Here is a 23,542-nt window from a genome sequence, read left to right as displayed (position 1 = left end):
GACCACGACGTTCAGGCGTTACCTTCCCGAACAGCGCCTGCTCCTCAGACCCAGAGGAGATGTCTACCTTCATCACAATCCCAGGACAAGCTCTCACTCTCTGAATGCCAAAAGAGCAGGCCATCGATACCTCCCAGCAGAGGCTGGATCAAAGAATCTTCTTTGCAGCATCCTTTGACAAGTGTCTTAACACAGAGACCTTGGGAGGGAAAATGACAGTCACTCAGGAAAAGGTTATCAACTCAGTGCTATCCTGGCCATGCTGACATCCACCAATATTTTCTCTCTCCTTCCCTACGAACAAATGTATATATTCAAACAGATTAAAGTTTGCTGTAAATTCCAGCCACCAAGCAGCTGCTGCCTACAAGTAGTGGAAAAATATTACTAAGTAATATCTGCAAGCGTTCCCAATGGACCTAGGGAGCTACAGGCTCAGCACTGATTTATCCCCAAAAGAGTTTCAGAGCTTCACCTGATCTACCTGGTTTGTCAGTGCAAGCTACCTGGTAGCTTCAGAGACAAAGAGGCGCACACCAGGCATCCCCAGGATCCTGTTTTATTTCATTTATAAGGTATACCCATTTACAGCCTCTCTTCCTGGTCTTTCAAGACACCCTGAAGTTACACAAAGTTAACAAATCCCCAGACCGAGCACTCAGAACACAGCCTGGCATTACCAGCCTTTCATCATGCATCCTCCCCGCTGGGTAGAGAGGCCGGCATAACTCAAGCTGAGATAACTTTTCCATGTGCTTCAGAAAGCTGCTAGTTTAGGTGCCGGCTTCAGGAGAGCCCAGTAATTGCTGTTGGACTGATGCAGCGAGGAGTGACGAGTGTAAGGGCCACCGAGACGGAGAAAGTCGAACACACTGGAGTGGTGATGGGCTGTTAGCTCACCCACAGGCGTCTGTGGCTGTCTGAGATGCTGCAGCCTCATAATCTGTACCTGCTTTTCAGGCCTCAGCTCCTGCTAACTTTGCATTGCTAGAAAAAAATAATAATAATTAACATTGCCACTCTCCTTTTCATCCTTTTTGCACAGGACACCTGGCATGCATGTGGCTTCAGCAGACGCTACTGATGTACAGGCACCTTCACTTGGATGGGCACTGAGTGCACGCACATCTGTTCCAGGTCTGCACAAACTACAGCCCTGTGAAGAACAAGGGTTGTCAGGAGATATGTTTCTGTTCTTTTATTGTTTGGACAACTGGAAGGCTTTCGTTTGTGTGCTAAACTGCTCCCATATGTGCTAATACACACGAGGGATTGATTATTCTTGACCCCCGAATCCTTTTATCATAATAAAACACGTCTGGAAGATGAGAAAACCAAAAAAAAATCCCCCGATGGTCTGAGCAAAAGTCAGCTCCCTCCCCCCGTCACATATTTTTTGCTAAACATCATTTTCAACCAGTTGTAGCTTTGCTCAGGAAATTCATGCTTGGGCAAGGTACAAGTTAAAACTTACCTCCCTCTTTGCAGGATTTGCACAATGTTTTTACTTGTGGCAGCTGGCCGCAGCCTGGCTGATTCCAAGGAACTCAGCCTCTGGAGAGCCGTATTTTGTGAGCTATCGGCATGTGCTTGGCATGCCCACGTTTGCTCGGTAAGAAAAATGTAGGTGGATAACCAGGATTGTTTCCGTATCTGTCTAAAATAATTGAACTGTAAGTTGCAAATGTAAATCGCAGATTTAATCCCTTTTTTTTTATTATTATTAGTCTCATTTCAAATGTCAGTGTTATTTACATAACAGGATAGAAACATAAGGAAAGCGAGGAGGTGGGTAAGCAATGAATGATTTATTAGAGGTTCCATTTGGTGCTCTGGTCCAAAACAAACGAGGCACGGCATATGGCTAACTTAATTTTTGTTTGTATGTAATAAAAGATGGACGCTAATACCTCCCAGCTTGATCTTTAATCACGTATATTTGCTTCTCAATCTAGTTTTAAAGTGGAACATCTATAAAATGGTCCCTAAAGAGCTTACAATGAGAATCTGGCAGAAACGATCCTTCGGATATCTGTTTGTGCCGCGTGAGGAGGGGAGCAACGAAGCGCTGTGAATTAGCCCGAGCTGTAGAGATTGTAGGTAATTCTCCCTTGAAATCTCACAGAATTTCTAGGCGCTTTGCTTCATTCCTCCTTTGTTTCCCTCAGCACTCCGTCTCCTATAAAAATTCCTGCTGGCCTCTGGAAACTCTCTGCTCCTTGAAGTGCAGAGTGAAGTTGTAAGCCTGGGTTTTGCTTCCTGTTGTCCTGCCCATCTGACGGACGCTTCAAAGGACAGAAATTATCACAAGAATCCCCTCCGGGACTTGCCCTCACACTCATCCTCCCGGGAAGCAGGCAACACCCCCTCCTCCCCAGCCACCCCAGAGCCAGCTGAAAGCTCATCTGCCCATTTCCCAGGGTGTGAGACCCAAAGCCACCCGCCCAGTGCCCCCATGGGGTCGTGCACCCTCCTGATGCAGTGTGTGCAAGCCCTTCTGGCTGTCCTAACACTCCAGGAAGGAGCAAATGCCTCCATCTCCATTACTTTTGCTGGCTGCCTCCGTGGCCTGGTAATTCATGTCCCCTGTGCCCCCCTGCCTTGCTTCCCTGCGATGCTGTGCCGGGAGTGCGTCCCTGAGCATCGTACAGATGGGTGAGACTGTGTGAGGAGATGTCACTATGGAAACATTTACGTCTGCCCTGTCTTCTGCATGCTTAACAGATGAGCATTCGGCATGTTTTGCTGATAAAAGAAAACCTCTTTTCCTTTGCAACGTTAGCTTAGAAAGAAAAAAATGAAAAAAAAACTAAAAGAAGAAAGGAAGAAAGGAAGAGAGAGAGAGAGAGAGAGAAAGAAAGAAAAAGAAAGAAAGAAAGAAAGAAAGAAAGAAAGAAAGAAAGAAAGAAAGAAAGAAAGAAAGAAAGAAAGAAAGAAAGAAAGAGAAAAAAGAAAGAAAGAAAAGAAAGGAAGGAAGGAAAGAGAAAGGAAGAGCCCATATGTTATCCTTCCATTTCAAAGAAGGAGCAGCGTGAGTGGAGGAGTATCAGTTTCCCACCTCCTGGTGCTCTCTGCAATGCTGTATTTATCTGGGCATTTCATCACTCCCCAGCAAGGTCACTTTGGCCTCCACCCTGCTGTGAGCTCTGCGTGAGCATCTCCTTTTGCCTGCGGCTGTCCCCTTGCTTCTGGATACGGATGGTTCTGACTTATTGCAGGAGCTCTCTTTGCTGAGATGTGGTACCCAGGGCAGGAAAATAACATTAACTGTGCTAAAGCTGTTAACATGTCATCAGGAGTTTATTGACCATACACACAAATTAATCTTCATTCAGAAGCCACATTTTTGTGCTGCAAATTCAATTTTCTTTTCAGCTATCAGACTTCTCTCCAGAATGTCTGAACTATAAATATACTCTGCTATACTGGAAAGGAGTTAGTGGGTAGCTAGTAGTCCTCTGCTTAGAAAATATTTTCTTTGTACAAAAATTCCCAAGGAATTGTTAGATTGGGCTTAAAGAATTATCTTCTTGCTCAGTCAAAAAACTCTAGCTACAAAGGAGAAACCTCTGATGTAATATCTGCAAACACAGAGACATGATTTATAGAGGAATTAGAAATGTATCTCATTAAATTACGTAAGAACGGTTAATTCTGCAGTCCTTCAGAAAATGGGGAAAAATACACTGTTCACTAAATGCCTGGACTTTGGTTACTGGATTTCACTTCTAGGATTAGGGATTGTAAAAAAAAAAAAAAAAAAAAAAAAAAATCTGTCTGGAGCTCAAAACGCAGACAAATTTCTGCATTTACACACAAAATGGAAACCAGGCAGCTGGGGAACAGGCAGATCTGGGTTAAGTTCCTCATTGCACATTTCATTTTTGCTTGCGTGATTCTTGCTCACACATACCCAGAGTCCTTTCCACAGGAATCTGTAATTACCTTTTCAAGATGAAGGATAGGGTGTGTATGTGTATAGCGTTTCTGTTTATTTAGCTACAATTACAGTTGTACAATCACCCTTTTCACTACAAGGAGGGGCAAGCAGGCAAGGTGGGGGATGTGAGAGCTCTCCCTTAGCTAGTCAGGACAGAGGGATGCTGTCCACCCGAGCACCCATCCGACCCCCCACCAGGCTTCACTGAAAGCTGCTGCATCCTCTGAATTGTGCTTTGAAGCAAGATCTGCCTGCTTGTTTGTGCGTTTGTCACCATTTTCATCTTAAATCACTCAGTTGCTATCGTGGTGTTTTCTGATGTCGGAAGGCATTTTCCTCTGCTGCCTCCTCCATTTTAATGAGTCTTTTCAAAATCTGTGCTTGATCCCAGAGAAACAAAACAAAACAGAAATACAACAACCCAACACGGAGGAAAAATTGCCCTTTTCATTCAGCTGCCAGCGCTCAGTTTACAGAGGTGAAGTGACATACCCTGATTTGTAGTGGCGATGGTAACATCTTACGGCTAAAAGCAGAAATTGGCTCACAAATCATTAGTCGAGCTGTTTAATAAGTTCCAGGCAGTTACACCTGTACAAACTCAGTGAAGGCCATGGCTTTACACAAATACTACCGAGCCCTACCTGGAAAACAGTGGAGCCGTTTGCAGAAGCAGCCAGGAGGAGTTTGACCTACAGGACTACCATGTTTGAGCAAGCGAGGACCCACCTTAACTCTCAGAACTGATGGCATGCTGCGGGGCTAGCAACGAGGAAAAGCAACCCTCTGAAGCTAGATGGCTCTGCCAGAGTGAGGGAACACATGGCAACTGATCTTCCCAGTTCACTTGAAGCTGTGTTTCTGGTGGTTGCGTGTCACGAGTGAAATGACAAGGTGACTGAAACCAGCAGAAAACTGCCCCCCCAAATTTTGTCCTGGGTTAGCTAGCTGAGATGGAAGAATTGTATAGGCAGGGCTGGAGGTGGAGGGGTGCAGGGCTGCCTTCTCACCTAGTCGAGTTAGATCAGATAAAACATAATGTGAAACTGTGCATTAAAAGCTTTTCACGGTGAGGCTACTTTTTACAGCCGCGAGGCCATGTAGGTGAACCATTAATGCTCACATGGTCCGAGCAATGGCTGCACAGAGGAGTGAAGCAACTGCGTCAATGTGAAATGGGAGGGGAGGAGAGAAAGTTCTTGTTTCCCAGCTGGGGAATAACTGAATTCAGCGTTAGTTCTTGCGTAGGTTCAGTGCACTAATTAGGCTCTCGGTTCCTTGGTAGCACGGCTCTCTTCACAAACCACCCCAGGTCGCTGCTACGCCATAGCCGTGAGGGTAGCAGTGTTGGCCAAGGACATGCACGCTGCCACACGTGCCACATGCCACACACAACCCGTGCCCCAAAACCACCATAACTTTAATCTCCACGCTGCATGCGGGGGCAGGCCGGGAGGGGAGGCGGCGCTGCCCTGGGCTCACGCTTTATCAGAGGGAGCAGGAGGCCACGGCAGCATGCCGCCTCCTCGCTTCAGGGGAGCTGAGGAGGACGAAAGAGGCCATTACAAATAAAGGGGACGGTGCTTGGAGAGACTGGGTCAGCGTAGGTGCAGGGAACCAACAAGGACCACAATTGCAGTAGCAGCATTACCCCCCCCCCCCCCCCAAAGCGCCTCACGACGCCATTTTGTCACCCAGGTGCTCCTTCTCCTTCCCCCTCCCCCCTCGCTCCCCATCTGGCCTCCTTCGGGCCGCAGCCAATGGCAGCTCAGGGTGCACGTGAACCAGCCGCCGCCAGCCAATCAGCGCGCCCCGTGCCCGCGTGATGCCTGCTCGGCGAGCGCCCCGTCTTTGTTGGCGGTTGGGAGCCAGAGCCCCCCCCGACGGTCCCCGAGGGGAGGGGGGAGCGCCCTTAGCCGCTCCGTCACGTGACTCCGCGTCTGTTGGCGGTGCGGATGTACACCAATATAGTCCCTCCATTTAGCCACTCCGCGATGGGCGGCCTGCCCTTATTGGTGGCTCCCGCGACTATTTCATAGCAGGACACTGGGAGTAGAAGCCCAAAAAGCCAATCTAGGGGCTAGCGGGCGCTGGCGAGAGGCAGGTGACGCTAGGCGGAAGGACACCTCACGTCCGGCTCTCGTTCTGCTTAGCGCGGCTCTATATAAAGGCAGCGGGCGGGAGCTGCTACCTCATTGTGTGAGTGCTCCCGAGGTGACAGGCAGTGGTGGTGGCTGTGCGCGCAGAGCCTCCCCGCGCGGCGCCGAGCGGAGCAGCCCCCCCTCCCCTGGCCGCCATGGCTCTCTAAGGGCGGCAGGGCCAGCGGCGGCACCGGCCAGTGCACCAGGCGCAGCAGCAGCGGCGGCGGCCTCGGCACATCCCCGGCATCTGCAACCATGGCGTGAGTATCGGGTGTGAGGGGCGGGCGTTCCCTCTCCTGAGTGCTATACCCCCTTTTTTTTTTTTTTTAAAAAAAAAAAGTGATACTCTCGGGTGGGTTTAGCATCTCTATGACAATGAATGATACCACCTTGGAGGGAAGATAGTAGGGATTAAGGCTTGGGAGAGGAAGGGGAGTCCATTGTCCTGTGGGCTCAACCTTCGGGGGTGTTGGGAATAGCAAGAAATAAAACTTCAGAAAATAATAATAATAAACAGGAATTCAATAGAAAAAAAAGCTTTTTAAAAGCTTATGGATTTCTCATTTCGTGAGGGCCTTCGTGGGAGTAAAGAGTAATCCTTCACATGGAGGATTCCTTATTCAGCGTAGGGGAATGCTTCTGTAGGTGTGGAAGATGCGGCGTCGGGTTTTAGTATAAGCCGTATCCTTGGTGTTATAAGGAGATAAAATGGAGCTATTAATAAACCTGCAACAGTACAATAATCCTTTAATACTACAGTCTCGTCCTGATCGTCTGGGGGGTGGGGGCAGTCCATGCCATCTGTGAACCAAAAGGCAGCGTGAGGCGTTAAGTGAACTTTTTAGCCCCTGGTTGGTAGGAGGGTTCATTTAAGGCAGGGTTGTGAACCCCTTCCCAGCTCTCTGCCGGCAGCCGCCCGGCCACGCGGTGCCCCAGCCCCGGTGGAAACGTGGCAGGCACAAAATGGCGGCCGGGTGGGGAGAGGGAAGCGGCGCGATCGCGAAATGGCTGCGGCCGCCCGCGGGGGGGGGGGGGGGGGGGGGGGGGCGGGCGGCGGGGGGGCGGGGCCGGCCCAGTCCTGGCCATGTCTGAAAATGCTGCAGTTCTGCGAGTGTGTATCTCCGGCCTCCCTGCAGAGGCATTTTATTCTGAAAAGCTACCATGGCAGAACAAGTACTGATGCATTTTAAAAAACTGTCTGTCTTGCAGGTTTTTCAAAGCACCACACAGCAGCACTGCTGTAGTCGACGAAAAGACCCTCAGCTTATCCACATCCTTCGACATCAAAGCACTAAAAACTGACCAAGATGAGCCTCTTGAACAACGAGATGCTGTTGGGGGTGTCATCCCCCTTCAGCCAGCCGTGTTCGGTGGCTGAGGAAGGTCTGGGACTCCTAGATGACTACCTGGAGGTGGCCGAGCCCCTCAGTTCGCATGGGTTCTCCAGCGACAAGGCTAAGGCAGTCTCCTCCAATTGGCTCGCTGTGGACAGTTTAGGCAACACCATAGATAGCAGCCAGGGTAAGATAATACTTCACTTGCACAGGGTGCATCAGTTATGATTGCATATAATAAATTCTGGAACACTCCTATTCAGAAATAAAGTTGCAAGTCTTCCGAATGAGAAGGTAACTTCACATGTGTACCTTGGTTGGGAAACCATCTGTACAGCACTGCTTACACAACATAAAATTGCTAGTTACTGAGCTGCTGTATGATAAAATGACACTTCTGTTGCGTTTCTAATAACATACCAACTGTTAGAGTAGTCTTCCCTGGAAGAGGTCACAAGAAACAAGCATGGTTGTATGCTTCAAATGACTTTGAATTCTTAGAGTATTAGAGTAAGAGGGATGGAATGTCAGAACACCTTAGGGCTTATGTTGTACTCTGCAGCCAGTGTTAGTGGTCAAGTTCCTCAATAAAAATCGAAGTGTTAAAATTTATTTGTTTCCTAGATAAGTTACAGAAACTTGACTGTATTGGTTGCCATTTCAATAAAAAGTACTTTTTTCCCCTTTTCAGAGGATGCCTTCTCTGGCATGGAGTGGATGGTGGAGAAGATGGATCTGAAGGAATTTGATTTTGATGCCCTGTTAGGTATGGAACATCTGGACGCCACCGTCTCACCAGACGAGCTGATGGCCACGTTGGAAGACACGTGTGATCTCCTATTTAACCCTACCACCCAGGAATTTCACAGCAAAGAACCTCCACTGATCCCCGACCTAATCACCAATCTCCCCGAATCTCCAATTGGAGCAGATCCAATGGCCCCATTGGCTTCCCTCTGGTCTTTTCCCCTCTCCCCAGGGTCTCTTACTTCTACTCCAGACCATTCATTTAGTTTAGAACTAGGTAGTGAAGTGGATGTTCTGGAAGGAGAAAGAAAACTGGAGGGCCCCACCTTTGTGGTAGTGATCACTAAGTCTGAGAAAGAGGAGGAGAACCATTCTGACGATAGCGGAATATGCATGAGCCCAGACTCCTACCTGGGAACGCCCCAACACAGTCCTACCAATTCACTTGGATCCCTCAATGACAACCAGTTCCCCGCAGAAGCCAACTGCGGCTCTGTGCGGTCCAAACCCTATGATCATCCTGCTGAGAAGGTAGTGTCAGCAAAGATGAAAGGAGAGAAGAAAATAGATAAAAAACTGAAAAAGATGGAGCAGAACAAGACAGCTGCCACGCGTTACCGACAGAAGAAGAGGGCAGAACAGGAGGCGCTGTCTGGGGAGTGCAGAGACTTGGAGCAGAAGAATCAGGCCCTGAAGGAGAAAGCAGATTCCCTGAGTAAGGAAATCCAGTACCTAAAAGATCTGATTGAAGAGGTCCGGAAGGCCAAAGTCAAAAGAGCTAGGGTCCCTGAGTAGGGTAGTCAGTAGTTTTTATGTGCATGTATATAAGCTTGCTGCTAAAGCTGTGTATTGCTGTCTAATAAATTATTTTATAGTAAACTTGCAATTGTGTGTGAGATAAAGGGTTTCCTTCACGGCCTAACTTACCCCACATTGCCTAATCAAACAGGCGCCTCGGTTCATAATGCTGGCCTGGATAGCCACACTGCTTGTTACACACGGGAAATCAAGTGTGGAAGTGCCTTCAGTTTGTTCAGGCAGGGACTCATCGTTCACATACAATTAAGCACACATACGATTAAGTAAACTACTGTTGAACCAAGGGGAGATGGTACTGCATTATCCCAAATTCCTAAGTAGCAAAGGCATGCTCATAATTCAGGAGTCTGTAGAAGAACCATTTGAGGTACGCTCAAGTTAAAGATGGTTTTTGAGAAGAGGGGACTTAATCGTGTAATCGTACTTCCTAAAGGTGAATGGTATGTGAAAGATAGTGATTGTCAACATTCAGAAATGAAAAAAAGGAAATGAAAAGCTTACTAGAAGACAAGGGAATGGGTGTACTGGCAGCTGTGAGCTGTCTTGGTTTATCCTGATAACACTCTGAGTCCCCAGACAAGTGCAAAATGCAGGGAAAGTTTCCTGGCCCTAGCCAGTGGGGTTTGGGTAGGAGCTGTCCTCAGACTGGGTTGTCACCGGGCCAAGTGGGGTTATGGTGAGCACACTTAGTGGAAGATGGTTACACGCCGAAGTGTGGAAGTCTTGGAGGCCTCTGGGCAGATGAAGTGTGTCAGTTTGAGGCCAGTTCAGCGCTATTGAAGCCGTGCAGCCGGTGCCAACACTGATGTGCTGGAGCAGCATGTGGGCAGGGGCTGGCAGGCTTCAGTCTGCCTCCTGGGCTGGCGTTTCTTGTTGGGGGCTGCGGTAAGCAAGATAATTCTCTGGTCCTGGGGAGTCAGGAGAAAAGATGCAACGGGGAAAACGTGCTGTGGCAGTATCTGTTAAAAAAAAAGGAACGTAAAGATGGCAGGTAGGAGCCTGCATAGCAGGCTGGTTTCAGCCTGTAGGCATTACTTTTATTAGCGTGCTTACATTCATGGCAGGGTTACGTTTCTTTCTTTCTTTCTTTCTTTCTTTCTTTCTTTCTTTCTTTCTTTCTTTCTTTCTTTCTTTCTTTCTTTCTTTCTTTTTATTTATTTATTTATTTATTTATTTTAGTTCATTCTGTGAGGTTTTGTAATCTAGTAAGCTCCATGGTCAGTGCAGCTGTATCCTGATAATAAGAGCTTCGGGACTGGGGACGTGCCCTTTACAAGTATTTTGTGTGTGTGATTTTTTTTTTTTCTCACTGACACCCACATGTAGTGATACCAGCAGACTCCTTAATCCCTGCTTGGCCTGCCAGAGGCAGCTTTGGCAAGTGGACACTCTCATTCTTCCCCGGGGAGTTAATATTCCTTCTCACTCACACTGACATGACCCAGCAAGCTGCCCAGCTCAGGCGCCTGCACGTCCCAGCCTGGCTGGTGTGTTAAAATGTTTTATTTTTATTGTTGGTCTGCCTATTGCAGCCTTATGGGGTCCTGTTTCTGGCTCGTAAGTCCTCAAGCTGCAGTCCCTGACCCCTATTAATTTCCCCATCCATTAGACCTGGTGCTTGGGGCTATTCAAATTACAATGAAAAGGATCCCCATTAGGATTTCAGGCTTGTGCCACATGACAAGAAGTGTGGGTTAAGCCCCTCACCTGGTGTTTCATGAACCAGTGACTCGTTGCCTGAGCAGCCTCAGCTTCACAGGAGCATCTTCCCCTCTTCTCACCTCCCGGACACGCAGGCAGGAGGGACTGCTCTGTTCTGGGGGGTAAAGCAACCTGATGGGTTTCCCTCAGATCAGCTGGACCTGCAAAGCTGGGGATGAGGATGATTAGAGGCAGGAGAACCTAATGAGCAGGATAATCTTACCCTTGATGGGCCAAATCCTTCATGTGCTTGTTATCAGCTGAGCCACAGGAAAAAACAACGGTAACTTGCATAAGTAAGTGGTTTCTCTCTACAGGGCCAACCCCTCCTTTCCTCCCCAAACCAATCCCCCTGGCTGACCACTTCTCTCTCCCTTAGATCCACTGCAGCTGCTGCTGAAGCTGGGCAGCAGGCTGGGCTGTGGGGGCAGCAGAGCTGCAAGCTCAGAGCTGCAAGCTCTCTGCTGCGTACCCACACGTGCCTTTTATAGGCCTTCTTGCAGGGCACCCAGAAACCTGCCCTGGGAGAGCAGTTGGTGGCTTTATTTGCCCAGGCTCCGAGCTGGCAGCTCTTCAGAGGCAGCCGACATGGCACCCTTATGCAACGCCTGCTGGAACAGCGCTCCGCTTCGGTAAGATTTTGCGCTGGCTAAACATCAGGGCTGACTTTTTGTGTTTAATTCAGCCTTAGAGGAACACTGAGGACACTGTCTTAAAACAGCAGCCCACGGGGGGAAGCTTCTGAGCAGCTGCGAGCTTCCTACCCTGTGACCGATTTCAGGTTTTGCAGACTGCGGGCCCTGTCTTCCTTTTCTCACAGCCCCTCTGAACAAACGTGCTTCAACCGAATCTTTGTGGTTACCATGCAGGATGATATCACATCCAGAAATAGATTTCGGTGCATGTAACGGGGGCTTTATCTACCTAGAGGAGGCTTACTTGGAAACAGCAGAATTTCCCCGATCTATACCATGTAAAAGCTCGCTATTTCTAGCTACCTTCCTCTTTGCCGTGCCTTTAGAGAGACCCAGGTGCTCGTACTTCTCTTTGCGGACATAAAGAGGAAACCACCGCTGCTGACAACTTCATCGCTTGCCCGCGTGGAGACCCAGGTGCACCTCTGCAGCACGCCTGCAAAAATAACCCCCCGGCTGCAGCTTTGGGGAAGGAAGAACGATCGATGATAAAAATCTTCTGAAGAGGTTTTGCCCTGGCAGAAAGCCCAGAAATAACAGCAAGGACAGGCTGTCCTTCGGGAGATGAATGCTCCCTTGGCGCTGCCGAGCTGGACTGGTGGAAAGAAAATGTAGGTTATGCCGGCCGAGACAATTTCATGGAGCGGTAGTCACGCCACAGCCTGCTCTGCCCCGGCCCCAAGGCCGTGTCATCTCCAGACATGAATCATGTGCCTCTTGAGAAAAAATTCTACTCCCTGTCTTAACCATGTTTCCCACAGCCTCCTTAAGTATTGCCTCACCATTTTATTTTATTTTATTTTTTGGGGGGATACTTTTTCTGTGTTGAGAAAGTGTGCTTTCTCATCCCTGTCTGCTGTGTGGCCACCCTCTTTCTCCTGTTATTAAATCTAAGTCAGAAAGCCTTGGCTTTTGGTGGGAAGTCTACACATTTTTGATCAGAATAGCACCAGTTTTATCTTTTGTAGTCTTAGGCCTTCAGGAACAACAGGGCCTGTATTGTCCTTCCTATCCACTGTCCAACATAATTGCCATCTTATGTGCACTTATTTTTTCTTAACACAACTCAAGTAGATTCTGAGACAACCTACCTTCCTCTCTCCTGATATCTTCACAGCCTCATGGTGCGGGCCAGCACACACACTGCTCTCACACCGCATTTCCTATGCAAAGACAGTCTTGGGATCTTGCCTCTTGCTGGGCCGAAAAAGCTCATCCTTGCTGAATTTCCCCTTCAAGCCATTTAGCTGAGCCATGTGAATTAACACTGACCTAGACGATACTGTTTTGGCCACTCAGGTATCCCAGGTATGCCGTCTTTGCGTTATTTTCAGTGCGCTCATGCAGTGTCACAAGCTGCCAAATGAAGCTCGCTCTCCCCACAAGCTCCGATTTCCATATTACATAGGCGCACGTTCTCAACGTAATGGCTGGCTGCCTCTCGTTTCTCCTTCAGCGGCCCTTTTTATCTCCTTCACGTGTTCACACCCTTCGGAAGAACGGCCGGGAGCAAGATCCAAGCACAGCAAACACGTCAGTTTAATTTATATGGGGCAGAGTCTTCTCCGAAGCACAAGCACTGTCTCTCTGGGCAGGCAGAGACACCAACCCCTTCCCTCTAATTAAAGACAAGTTAGCCGAGGAGATAAATGAACAAGGAGATAAATAACAGGCCTGCTTGGCTGGGCTACGGGTTAGCCCTGCCAACAGCTATTTTGTTCAGAAAAAGGTGCGTGTAACCCCCGTAGACAGAGGCAGGACCTTTGTGCCTTCTGTTCTCCCTGCCCCCAACAGTTAGTGGTTGGCACGGCTAATCCTGTGTAGTGTAGCTATGGATAGTCATGCAGACCTTTAATCCGTCTCAAACCTACTCACCTTTCAGCCTGCGGTGGCTCCAGTGCCGTATTTTGAGCTGTAAGCAGGCATTAGGCAGCTTGCCCCTTGTTACAGTCCTCATTTTCAGCTGAATGGATTGTTCTAGTCTTGAAATGAAAACCTTCCACGTGCTTCACCTTTTATTTATTTATTTATTTATTGTGAGTTATTCAGGGCAGCGCTGCTCTGTGCCCTGTTCTGCAATAACCAGTCCCTTACCCAAGGCGTTTAGGAGCCCATCAGTACTGCAGGCGCTGACACTGGATCATCAGCAAGACCAAAATGGAACCCAGTCCTGAAAAAGTAGCCTGGGACTGAAATTCCCAAAAGTATTTTAAGATCCCTCCTCTCCCCCCCCCCCCCCCCCCCCCAAAAAAAAAAAAAAAAGTCAAAATGCCTTTTCAGCATTTTAAAGCCCTGTTTGCTTGAGCAAGTTTGACCGGCTGTCTTGGTTCGTTTGCACCCAGGCTTGTTCTTGCTGTGTCATTTCGGAGGGAAGAAACTGCTTAGTGTCTGGGGCAGCCCTGTTTTATTGGTTTACATTTGCAGTCCTCCCCCGTCCTGGTACACCTATACATTGATATCACCTGTGGTGGCTTTCCGCACTAAGAGAGCCCGGGCTTGCTGATACCGCAGAGGCCGTGAGCCACTCGGCTTACACCAGCTTGTACCTGTCCAAACAGATTTTTCTGTGTGCTTTCCACTCACATAACAGAGGGAGCAATAAAGCCATTAAGCGGCTTTGCGAATCTTACTCACAGCGAGCCAGTCTGACACCGAGCATCTGGGAACCATTCTCCCCCCTCTGAACCGCTTCCCTGGAAAGGTTCTACCCCATGATTAACGCTCCAGAGCCTGTATTTGCATTTATATTAAAGCTGCTCCTTCCCATCCCGACTCCCTGCTGCGTCGGGGTGGGGATGCGCTGTAAGATGGCACCCTCCCTCCTCCCCAGCTCAGCCGCCTCGATTTTTCTGCTGCAGGATGCTCGGCTGGTGTCGCAGAGCTGGGAAGAGAGCCAGCAGCATGATGAGCTCAGCCTCCCTGCGCTCGCAGCTGCGCGGGAGAGAAATGCTGTCCGGCAGGTCCGAGGGCTGCGGGATGCGGCGTCTTAGCTCCCAGCCTGCCAACTGGCCAGCTCGGAGGCAGGGTAGGAGAAAAAATCCCTCTTCTCTCTTCTGGGGAGCAGCAAAGCGTGGCTGCGAGCAACAGAGAGATGGCACGCGCTGCTCCGAGACAGCCACCTCCTGGGGGCCCAGCTGGCGTGCTCTAGGCACGGGCACTCCATGATATAGATGGTTGGTGGTGTAGAAGATGCTTTGTTTTATCTTACCGCCAGGCACATGCAACAGGCTGGTACCTATTTTCCCCTTTAGCTTGAAGATATTCCCCTCAGGGGTCAGTTCCCATTCTTATCTACCCAGTTCGCAGATGGCACTGCTGTTCTTCTTTCCTAGGAGCTCCAGCTCTGTGAGAGAGGGGGGAAATCAAGGCTAGGACGTGCCTGATCTTTGCCTTTGGCGAAGATGGTGGTTTATCTGGAACCACTCGCTCACTTCTGTTTGCTTTTCCTCTCTCCTGCAAGATAAGGTTTAGTTTAGCCGAGGATACTGTTGGCTGTACAACCAAGTTGGATTCCATCTGACACAAGCCGGTCTGACAGGTAGCTTTGCCCTCTCAAACAAGAACAACACCTCGTGGCACATAGCCACAAGTATGATGATTACTTGTGCCCTAATAGCCTTTCCAGCCAGCAATGAGAGCCCCCCTTCAACTTTAAAATTCCACATATCTGGGTGTTGTTATCCTTGTGGAAAACTGCTCTGGGCCCCGCTCTAAAGTTCCTTGTTGACTTTGAAAGAACGGCTTTCCTCTTCGCTGATGTTTGCAAGCAAACAAGCCGGGTTTTGTACAAACAGAGCGAGCCACGCTGCCCTAGCGCTCCTTGCTGCGACAACAAAGCTTTTGCTTTCCTCGAGCTGCAGAGGGGTGGCTCAGAAGCTGAACAACCACGGAAACAGGGGTGCGTTGGAGGAGCTGGTAGGGGAGGTGCAGGGGGTGACAGGAAGCACCTCTGGAAGGCCAAAGGAACTGCTGAGCACACACAGCAGCTGGCAGAGGTTTAAAAAAGACATATGCTGCTCACAAATTGTCCTCAGCTACTTTTTCAGGCATTCTGTTCCCTTCTACACATTTTTGGGAGTAGGAACCAAACGAAGAAGAGGGGAACTGGTCTTTGAACTGTTTTATTTAGCTGCAGATGGCTGAACTGATCCCATTACAAGAAATCCCCTCCCACCCGCTGTTACACAACTTCCAGTACACAAACATCAATATGTTCACTATTTCCCCTGTCTGGACATCGTACATCTGGGTGACCTTCCCTCTTCCCTCTCATGCAAACAAGAGGGAAGGAACACAGCAGAGGCGACGCAGACTTAACAGGATGCACCAGGAATTGTAATCAGCTGGCAGGGAAGGGATACCAAATTCCTTCCAGGGCTAACATCTGAGCAGCAGCTGCTCAGGTCAGCCAAGCCACTTACGATAATTCTGGAGCCTACCCAAGGCTTGGCATTGGGCCTTCTCCTTACCTCTGTTTTTTTTTTTTTTCCAAAGGGCACACGCTTCCCATCTTCTTAGGGAAGGGCAGTGGCAGGAGCTTCCCAGAAGCCGTTTACAGTGGTTCAGCAAGGAAGGGCGTCTGGAACAACACTCCCATCTGCTGGGCCATCTCTTTGTTGCAGCAAGGAATTCAGCAGTAGTCTGATACAAAAAAAAATCCATCCCTTCAGTCCAGCACCACGGCCTCTGGTTCAGAAGACTCGATCCTCTGGAGAACCTCTGGAGAAGTGCTCCTGGCTATAGGAGCTGGCAGCGCCCAGCAGCTGCGCGCTGCTACGGCAGCTGCAGCTTCAGTGGGAATGCTTGGGTTGAAGTATCCGAAAGGCAGCTCTCCCCCTGCAAGACTTCTTTTTTTGGAGAGGGGAGGACTGCGCGCAGGCAGAACAGGAGTCATCTCAGTTCCAACCTGTGCTTTTTGAAGACCTGAGCATGTCAGAGAGGACTAAATACAAGCGGCAGCATGAATCAGAGAGGGGCCATTCACACAGCTGAGTCACCCCAGCGACAGGGATGCCTGGATCAGAACCTGGTTTGTCTTCACTCACAACCTGTCATAATAATCACTACCACAAAGGCAAGGATAGGCAGCGCCTGCAACAGCAACAGTTTAATCATATAAAACATACAAAGTTTTTACAGTGACAAAAAGCCTGACAGAGGCTGTAAGGGTAACAGAAACTGCAGGGCTATTCGTGTTTTAGCAGTCTTTCAAAGCAACCTTCCTTTTTCGTGATTTATTTCTGCTGGTCCGAGACCTTTCTCCATTGAGATGGACACAGGCAGCAGAAGCCTTATGTCCTGAGGAACAAGGTTCCGCTTTGGACTGGTCTGCCCTTCTACACACAAGGCGTGCTGGCTAGAGGGAGATATTTATAAGGACAATATATTACAAAGCCAAGAGAACGTCCACGTCTCCAGCAACCAGCTCTGCACAGACGCAGTGTTTCCCCGCATGGCTGACATTAGAGAACTCGCTGACAAAGAGGCACGTTTCCTATGTCCCATCTCAAACACACAGAGGAAGCAGTCAGTCCTGTGTTCTGAGCGCTCAGCTGTGGAAAGACAGGAGCTGCAAGAGTCCCTTTCACACCGTTTACAGTGTCCTGAAGTACTCTCTCTCAAATTTACGGAAATCTTCCTCAGTAAAGACAGTGCCCTCAGGCTTCTTCTTCACCTTCTTCTCTGGAGGTCGATCTTTGGACTTCCTACCTCTGTTCTGGGTAAGAACCTTCAAACGGAAAGGGAAAAACAACAGTCGTCGTTATCCAGATCAAGTGACAAAACAGTGATTTTCAAGCTCCCCTCCCATAACCCTGTCATTCTCCTAGTACCCTAACTTATGACCTTTTACAGTCTCACGCCTGAGAAACACTGGACTAAACCACTTGGTTTGTGTAAGTTAAGAAGTCCCCTTCTCATAAAAATAGCACAATAAACAAGCAGTGTCAGCTATTTGACTCCTGGCACAGCACTATTTTTGGGAAAGACCACTGGTTAAATTCTCAGGTTATGAGAAACACTACGCAAGATGCTATGAAATTGCTACCACGTGAGTCAGCATCATACCTAGGTCCTTGCCAAAACATCCTCTAGCTACAGAGAAGGACACTTCAGCAGTGAGGAGAACATGTGAACCAGTGCTCTTTTGCCAGCTGAAACTATGAAACACATTTGGTAACTACGAAAAGCCAACAGTGACAGCAGATTTTTGTTAGCGTCTAAGAACATTGTAGGAGATAAGATAACGAGAATTTAAAGTTTCGCCTGAGCACACAGAAATTCCTCAAGGTCACTACCAGGCAGAAACCTAACTCTTTTGCATAGGGCCTAAGCTGGACAACCTGGGGCATAGTTCCCCTTATCATCCAGCTCAGACCCTATGCAAAAGAGTTAAGTTTCTGCCTGGTAGTGACCTGCACTCCTCAGTAGATGCAGACCCCCCCCGGCAGAGAAGCGACAGTCTTACTTGTTGGGTGACAACTCTGTCTGCAACGCATCGTCCACTCGTCATGTACTGCAGGTTTTCTCTCAAGTGACTCACGGCCTTCTTCTTGTGATACTCCTCTAGACCAGAGCGCAGTGGGAAAAACATATCAGAACACGAGAGCTGCTATGGGATCAGGCTGTGCTTATGGGGGGGGGGGGGGGGGGGGCCCCCGGGGGCGTGGGGGGGGCCCCGGGGGGGCCGGGGGGGGGGCCCGGGATGGTACCGGGACTCACCTATCGCCGACTTCACGACCCTGCCCTTAATCGTGGCCTTGTTCTTCCCAGGCCCTGTGGCCCCCTTCCTCCGCCGAGTCTTGGGGCCGCCGCTCCGCGGCTGGAGGCCCGGCGGGGCCTTCCCGCGGCCTGCAGGGGCAGAGGGGCACGGTTACTGCGGCCGCACGAGATAACCATAACCCCAACCATAACCCTAACCATAACCTTAACCATAACCCTAACCATAACCTTAACCATAACCCCAGCCCCAGCCCCCCCGCGGGCCCACCCTGCGCCTCCAGCAGCTCCAGGCCCCTCCGCAGCAGCGAGGCCGACATGGCCGCCCCCCCCACTTCCGCCTCGCCGCCCGACTTCCGCCCTCACCTGAGGCCGCTTCCGCTCCCCGCACCGCCCCGCTTCCGCCTTGGCGCCCGGCGTGGGGAGCATGCGCGGAGGGGGGTGGGTGGGGAAGGGCTGGGCGGGAAAGGTGCGGCGCCATGTTGGGGCGCCATGTTGTGTGGGGTTCCCTCACAGACCATGGCAGAGCCGTGGGGCGCCGTGCTCTTGCTGGTGGCCTTTCCCTCTGTCCTCCCTGTGCAGTGTGTGGCCCGGCAGCTGCCTTGAGGGCTCTCCATGATACACCCTCAGAGCTACTGCTCAGAGCCTGCAGCCCCTGCCACCCTGGTGGTGGTCACGGGAAATAATTGCTGGCTGAGAGGAAAGGGAGCAGCCAGCAGGGCCGTCAGGGTTTGCCTCACTGAGGCCCCAAAATGTAGATTTAACTCCGTGCCCAACTCCTCAGGCGGAGAGCTTCGCTCTGCCAAAATTTTCATTTATTATTCAGTATTACTTCAGTCTATTTATTTAAAGCTTTCCTCCCCTGTTTTTGCCTCTCCAGAGACTGGATGCTAATATCTGCTAAATTTAGCTATCATCTGAATAAAGCTTATTCAATTATAGCCGGTGCTGGCAGTAGCAAGCTGGTACTGGAGGAGAAAGAAAGAGGTTTATTCTCCCTCAAATATGTCCTGCGGGGACAGAGAGATACAAGCAGCGCTGGTTGTTCCGCACAGTAATGATCTCTAGTGGCGACTGATAACAGTCAAACTGGGGTTCATTAAAAGGCATCCATTCTCTGCAGATTGTTCTCCAGCCTCTGCAGATGTCACCTCAACGTGCATCTTTTTATTGTTAGTCCTCCTCTGAATCTCTGGGTGGTTCCTGGCATCTTGTGCCAGTACCTGGCATTGCCATGGTGCTAATACATCTCCCTGGACAAGACCTATTTGGCGCTTATTCCTGGGAAACATTAACCATCTACTTCCTATTCTGTATGCCATTTCTCACTCATGTCTTTCCTTTTAAGGTAATCCAAACCAATTTGTGATTGATTTGGAGGGACAGTCGCTGGGTGTGTAGCACAGAGCACTTCTCCATTTGAAGACTGAGGTTGCTCAGCTCCTAGTTCTGTACCAGGTTTGTCCCTCCAGTGAAATGAAAGTTAGAAAATTTATGGGGAGAATATTGTACTTTTTCAAAGCAGATACTGAGCAAGAAGTGATTTAGTAGCCTATTGCGAAAATCAAAGAGAGCATTCTATTCACCAAAATATTTGTCACTGCTTGTATATTCCGAATATCTTTATTTTGATCAGAGTGAGATAAATGATAGCTGCCAGTGATATTACTGTGGGGAAAGAATTTCCCAAAATACCTCATCAGTCAAACATTCTCTTTTATCCCCACAAAATACAATTTGCAGGTTCTTTGTAAGCTGTTCATTGTAATATATCACACAATATATTCACAGTAGTTTATTCTAATGGTTAAACCCTACATTTACATCACTTAACTTTACCAGGCTCACCTAATACATTGTAACATATGCTTAGTGTCAAAACTGTAGCACCATAAATGTCTTATGCGGGCACCTGATGCAAAAACATCTTCATTACAAACACTGCAAAACACATCTACATTTAACAAATTAGTGTGCTGCAAGCTGCACTGATTTATTATCTCATTGTTGGAAAATATATGCCCTTTTTATCCCAAAAGTAAACCACTGCAAGTACTATTGTATTTCTGTTTCTGTTGTGCCAATTAATAACACTCCTAATTATGTAGGTCTCTCAGAAAATCTGACTCCCTTCTTGTTAAATACCTCCAGGAGCAAGAAACTTTAATACAGACAACTCCTCCTTTGACCAAAAGGCTGAGTGCAGACCTGCAATGATTTTAGTCTGCAATTACCTGCAGAATAAAATTTAACAAGCTCACAGGGGTCATCTTGGTGAAAAGGGAAGGCAAGACGCTTTCTTTAACTGCATTTACAGTCTCCTGCATCAGAGTCCGGTCAGGCTCTTAGAGCTAGTTAGTGCACCAAGAAGTTAAATGGATGTGCTTGATGTTGTGTGCGTTCCCCGGCTTTGGATCCGTTGCTGCCCAAAAACTACGCTAAGATCGCTGTCCAACACGGGCCACGGATTTTTTTAACACTTTGCGAAACCAAGTACCTATTATTAATGCATTATGTTTCTTCCACTCCTCTTAACAGGATCTGGCAGCCTTTCTCAGGGGATGGTCATTAATGTTCTTCTAACCGCATTCTGGCTTCAGCTGTGCTTGGTCTTGGCAGGCACGGTGGTAACGGCATCTGTCATGTCTCTGTCTGGGTGGCTTTGGTGCAGCTAATACCTGCCGTGCTCCTGCAGCCGCAGATGCAGGTTTTTCCCTTACTCTTTGACTTTAATAGAAAATTATGCTTACACCATTTTCCTGAACTGCTAAACGAGATCAGTTTGTTGCCCTGTATCAGGAATGTCCTGGATTTTGCCTGTGGATTCTACGTCCCTTTAAACCTGTATGCATGTAGAATTTAGGCGTTTGGCTCACATAATCTCATCTGCTATATGTCAGAAACCATAACATTTCCCCTGTTGACCTCAGATTAAGTTTGCTAACCTGCGTTTGATAAATCTGCTTTGTGCTGAGCACAGCGTATAACACGCTGTATTTCTCTTCGTCGGCGCTTCCATGGCTTTATCACTCTCACAGTGAAGATACGTTCCTTTTTTCATCATGATATATACATTTAACTATCACTTTCTGTTACCCAAATCGCCGTTGAGAGCAGATGAGCAGCCCCTACAAATAGCTTTTTCCCAACTGGTGTGTTCTCTTAAAAATTTAATGTTAGGAGGCTTTGCGTCTTCTATGTCAGTAAAAAAAATAAGTAAATCGGTATTTCATTGTACTCTTTAAGGCCTCTGCTCAAATTAAAATTTCATCCAAGAAAGCTTAATCACTTAGTACTCCCTCAAAAATCACTACAGTTAGCTCTTTGAAATGCTTTGGGAACAGAATGAGTGTCAAATGGTATTCATTTAAATGTATAACATCCAAATAAATCGCTATCTTAGAGCCTGAATAATCTAACTTGTGATGGCAGAAACCACAGGCGCAGCCTTTCAGATGGAGAATGTCTTTGTTTCTGAGAGTTACGTTATCTGCGAAAGCTTTCTGCTGCTAATGTTTGTGTTTTATAGCTTTCTTTAAATCTCATGCCTCACTGGGTGCCCGTGAGCTAGCTGGCTTTTCAATTACAAATAACACGGCATACAGATCAGTTTAAGTTTAAATAACTTCCGTGTGTGGCTATTATAAGTTCACTTTCTGCTTTATTTCCTACGGAATTGAAAAATGGAAATTTTCCTGGTTTGAATGTGTGGATAGAGCTTCTGGTTCATCGTGGAGTGACTATTCTTCTCCCTATTATTCCAGGCTTTGGAAGATTTTTGAGATTATCATACATTTGGCCTGTGCCACCTTATTATTATGTACTAAGTGGTGACAAAGACATTAATGATATTCGTGGTTGATCATACTGCTGTCTGTGGCAGCTCATAATAGCTGTTTGTTTGCTCTTTTTTTTATGTTCCAGCGCCTGGATTCAGGGGGCTACGTAGGAGTCTCAGCTTGAAGGAACGTTCTGAAGAATGTTAGAAAACAGAAGCTGAGAGCAGCGTTAGAAGTAAAATACAACAAGTGCAAGCATCCATTTAGTTTAGGAGTGCTTTTTAAACAGTCTTATGATTTTGGGAAATGGGATCCTGATGTTTGAACACTTGGTTTTGTCTATCCTGACAAATACATCTGCATTTTTTTCTTTCAAAATGAATCAGGCCGATTTTCAAGCTGATTTATAACAGATTTTCACTTTTGTATGTTCCTTCACACGTGGATTATAGAACGTGCTTTGCTTTGGACAGCTGACCGGTTTCACCTTGTCCAGCGTTCTGTATTTTCTCTGGAACAGCAATACTTTATGGTGTCTCATTCAGAGCTGTTGTCATTAATATTTATCTGTGTTTGCCAACCGCTAGCGGTTTGTGTTGTGGCCACTGTTCCTGCAAAGAGCCGTGGATCACTGCCTGCCCTGTACCTCAAGTACGTAGGAACCTTTGTCCTTTACCTGTGTGACCTGCCTTTGAAAAGGGATTTGACTTTCTGGCTTACCGTGTTTGAACAAGTGCTGGACATTGCTTTGATTCATATCCTTGCGTGGGTAAGTTTTTAGCTACTGCAGATGGATAGAAAGTCTTTCATTCTGATTTTCTACTGTTTTGTTTTAATCTGGTGCAGATACGTACCTCTTCCATGCACTTTTCATCCTTTTCCAGGTAACCAAGAAGCTGGCTCTGCATCGCACAGCTTCTGCAAATAATGTTGTCTCAGGCTGAGCCTAAATCAGCTTCCCACTGAACTGGATGCTGCAGTTAGAAATGAACTCTGCCCCTGAACAAGACAGTTATTATTCTCCTGTACAGGTGAGATAAGGAGGCACGAAGATTAAGCACCTCACAAAATATCTGAGACTGGTTGTGTTCCAACTAGATCTTCTGAATGACAACATCGGGGCTCAACCCAAACATCTCCTTGTCTCCATGTGCTGCTTTTTGGCTCCAAATGGGAAGACAGCCAGCATCAGTACCTCTGCTGAAGCTGTAAGAGCCCACTTTGTGGACAGAGGTGATGTTTTTAAGAACATAAATGTTAAATTTGGAGAAAACAAACAAACGAACATACAAGTCTTTCATTGGAGCTTAGAATACCAGGAGAAAGCACTTTGTAAGTAAACGTTGCAGGTAATAAAGGCTTGGTGTCACAAGGTTTTGAGGTGAGAAATAATGGAAGTTTGCATCCAGAATCACAGAAATGACTGAACTTCCAGTACTCTCGTACTCTTTATCTTTGCCTGAAGGTAAAAATCTCCTCTGAGGGATGTCTCCTGCTGTTGCTTACCTCCCAGAATGGCACAGGCAAAGAGGTCTGCAGCTGGAGGTTAACAATTTCCCTTTCTCTTTCCCACCACTGTCCTTAAATGTCAGGAAAGGGAGGAAGCAGTAGAAGGATCTTGACCTTTTTCTTTTGCTTCACCTTTGGTTTGCAACTTAACTCTTTATTC

The 23,542-nt window shown here is 48.0% G+C and overlaps 2 protein-coding genes and 3 long non-coding RNA genes across 7 annotated transcripts; 4 read left to right on the top strand and 1 right to left on the bottom strand.

The window, feature by feature from the left end:
* Nucleotides 1-86: 86 nt before the first annotated feature.
* On the top strand, nucleotides 87-1,907 carry LOC118160638. The gene is made up of 2 exons (XR_004747611.1): nucleotides 87-575; nucleotides 1,046-1,907. It is a non-coding gene; the product is annotated as an uncharacterized LOC118160638 (long non-coding RNA).
* Nucleotides 1,908-6,120: 4,213 nt separating this feature from the next.
* ATF4 (activating transcription factor 4) lies at nucleotides 6,121-9,048 on the top strand. The gene is made up of 3 exons (XM_035338837.1): nucleotides 6,121-6,341; nucleotides 7,291-7,602; nucleotides 8,107-9,048. Exons 2-3 carry the CDS (start codon nucleotides 7,389-7,391, stop codon nucleotides 8,955-8,957), a joined length of 1,065 nt encoding a protein of 354 aa, XP_035194728.1. The 5' UTR covers nucleotides 6,121-6,341; nucleotides 7,291-7,388; the 3' UTR covers nucleotides 8,958-9,048.
* Nucleotides 9,049-11,207: 2,159 nt separating this feature from the next.
* Nucleotides 11,208-15,202, top strand: LOC118173899. 3 transcript variants are annotated; one of them, XR_004754441.1, is made up of 5 exons: nucleotides 11,208-11,314; nucleotides 11,503-11,580; nucleotides 11,704-11,988; nucleotides 14,236-14,402; nucleotides 14,710-15,202. It is a non-coding gene; the product is annotated as an uncharacterized LOC118173899 (long non-coding RNA). The 3 variants fall into 3 exon arrangements; XR_004754432.1 differs by having other exon boundaries at nucleotides 11,503-11,988; XR_004754433.1 differs by lacking the exon at nucleotides 11,208-11,314 and having other exon boundaries at nucleotides 11,418-11,580.
* A 1,256-nt stretch (nucleotides 15,203-16,458) lies between these two features.
* Nucleotides 16,459-18,502, bottom strand: RPS19BP1 (ribosomal protein S19 binding protein 1). The gene is made up of 4 exons (XM_035338851.1): nucleotides 18,366-18,502; nucleotides 18,098-18,226; nucleotides 17,844-17,941; nucleotides 16,459-17,105 (listed from the first exon to the last, which is right to left on the bottom strand). Exons 1-4 carry the CDS (start codon nucleotides 18,412-18,414, stop codon nucleotides 16,971-16,973), a joined length of 411 nt encoding a protein of 136 aa, XP_035194742.1. The 5' UTR covers nucleotides 18,415-18,502; the 3' UTR covers nucleotides 16,459-16,970.
* Nucleotides 18,503-22,396: 3,894 nt separating this feature from the next.
* LOC118173909 lies at nucleotides 22,397-23,247 on the top strand. Its single transcript, XR_004754442.1, has 2 exons — nucleotides 22,397-22,642; nucleotides 22,758-23,247. It is a non-coding gene; the product is annotated as an uncharacterized LOC118173909 (long non-coding RNA).
* The last annotated feature ends 295 nt before the right edge of the window (nucleotides 23,248-23,542 follow it).

The sequence above is a fragment of the Oxyura jamaicensis genome, chromosome 1, assembly GCF_011077185.1.
Source record: "Oxyura jamaicensis isolate SHBP4307 breed ruddy duck chromosome 1, BPBGC_Ojam_1.0, whole genome shotgun sequence".
In the NCBI taxonomy this organism is placed as follows: domain Eukaryota; kingdom Metazoa; phylum Chordata; class Aves; order Anseriformes; family Anatidae; genus Oxyura; species Oxyura jamaicensis.
This window is presented reverse-complemented; position numbering and strand designations above follow the sequence as displayed.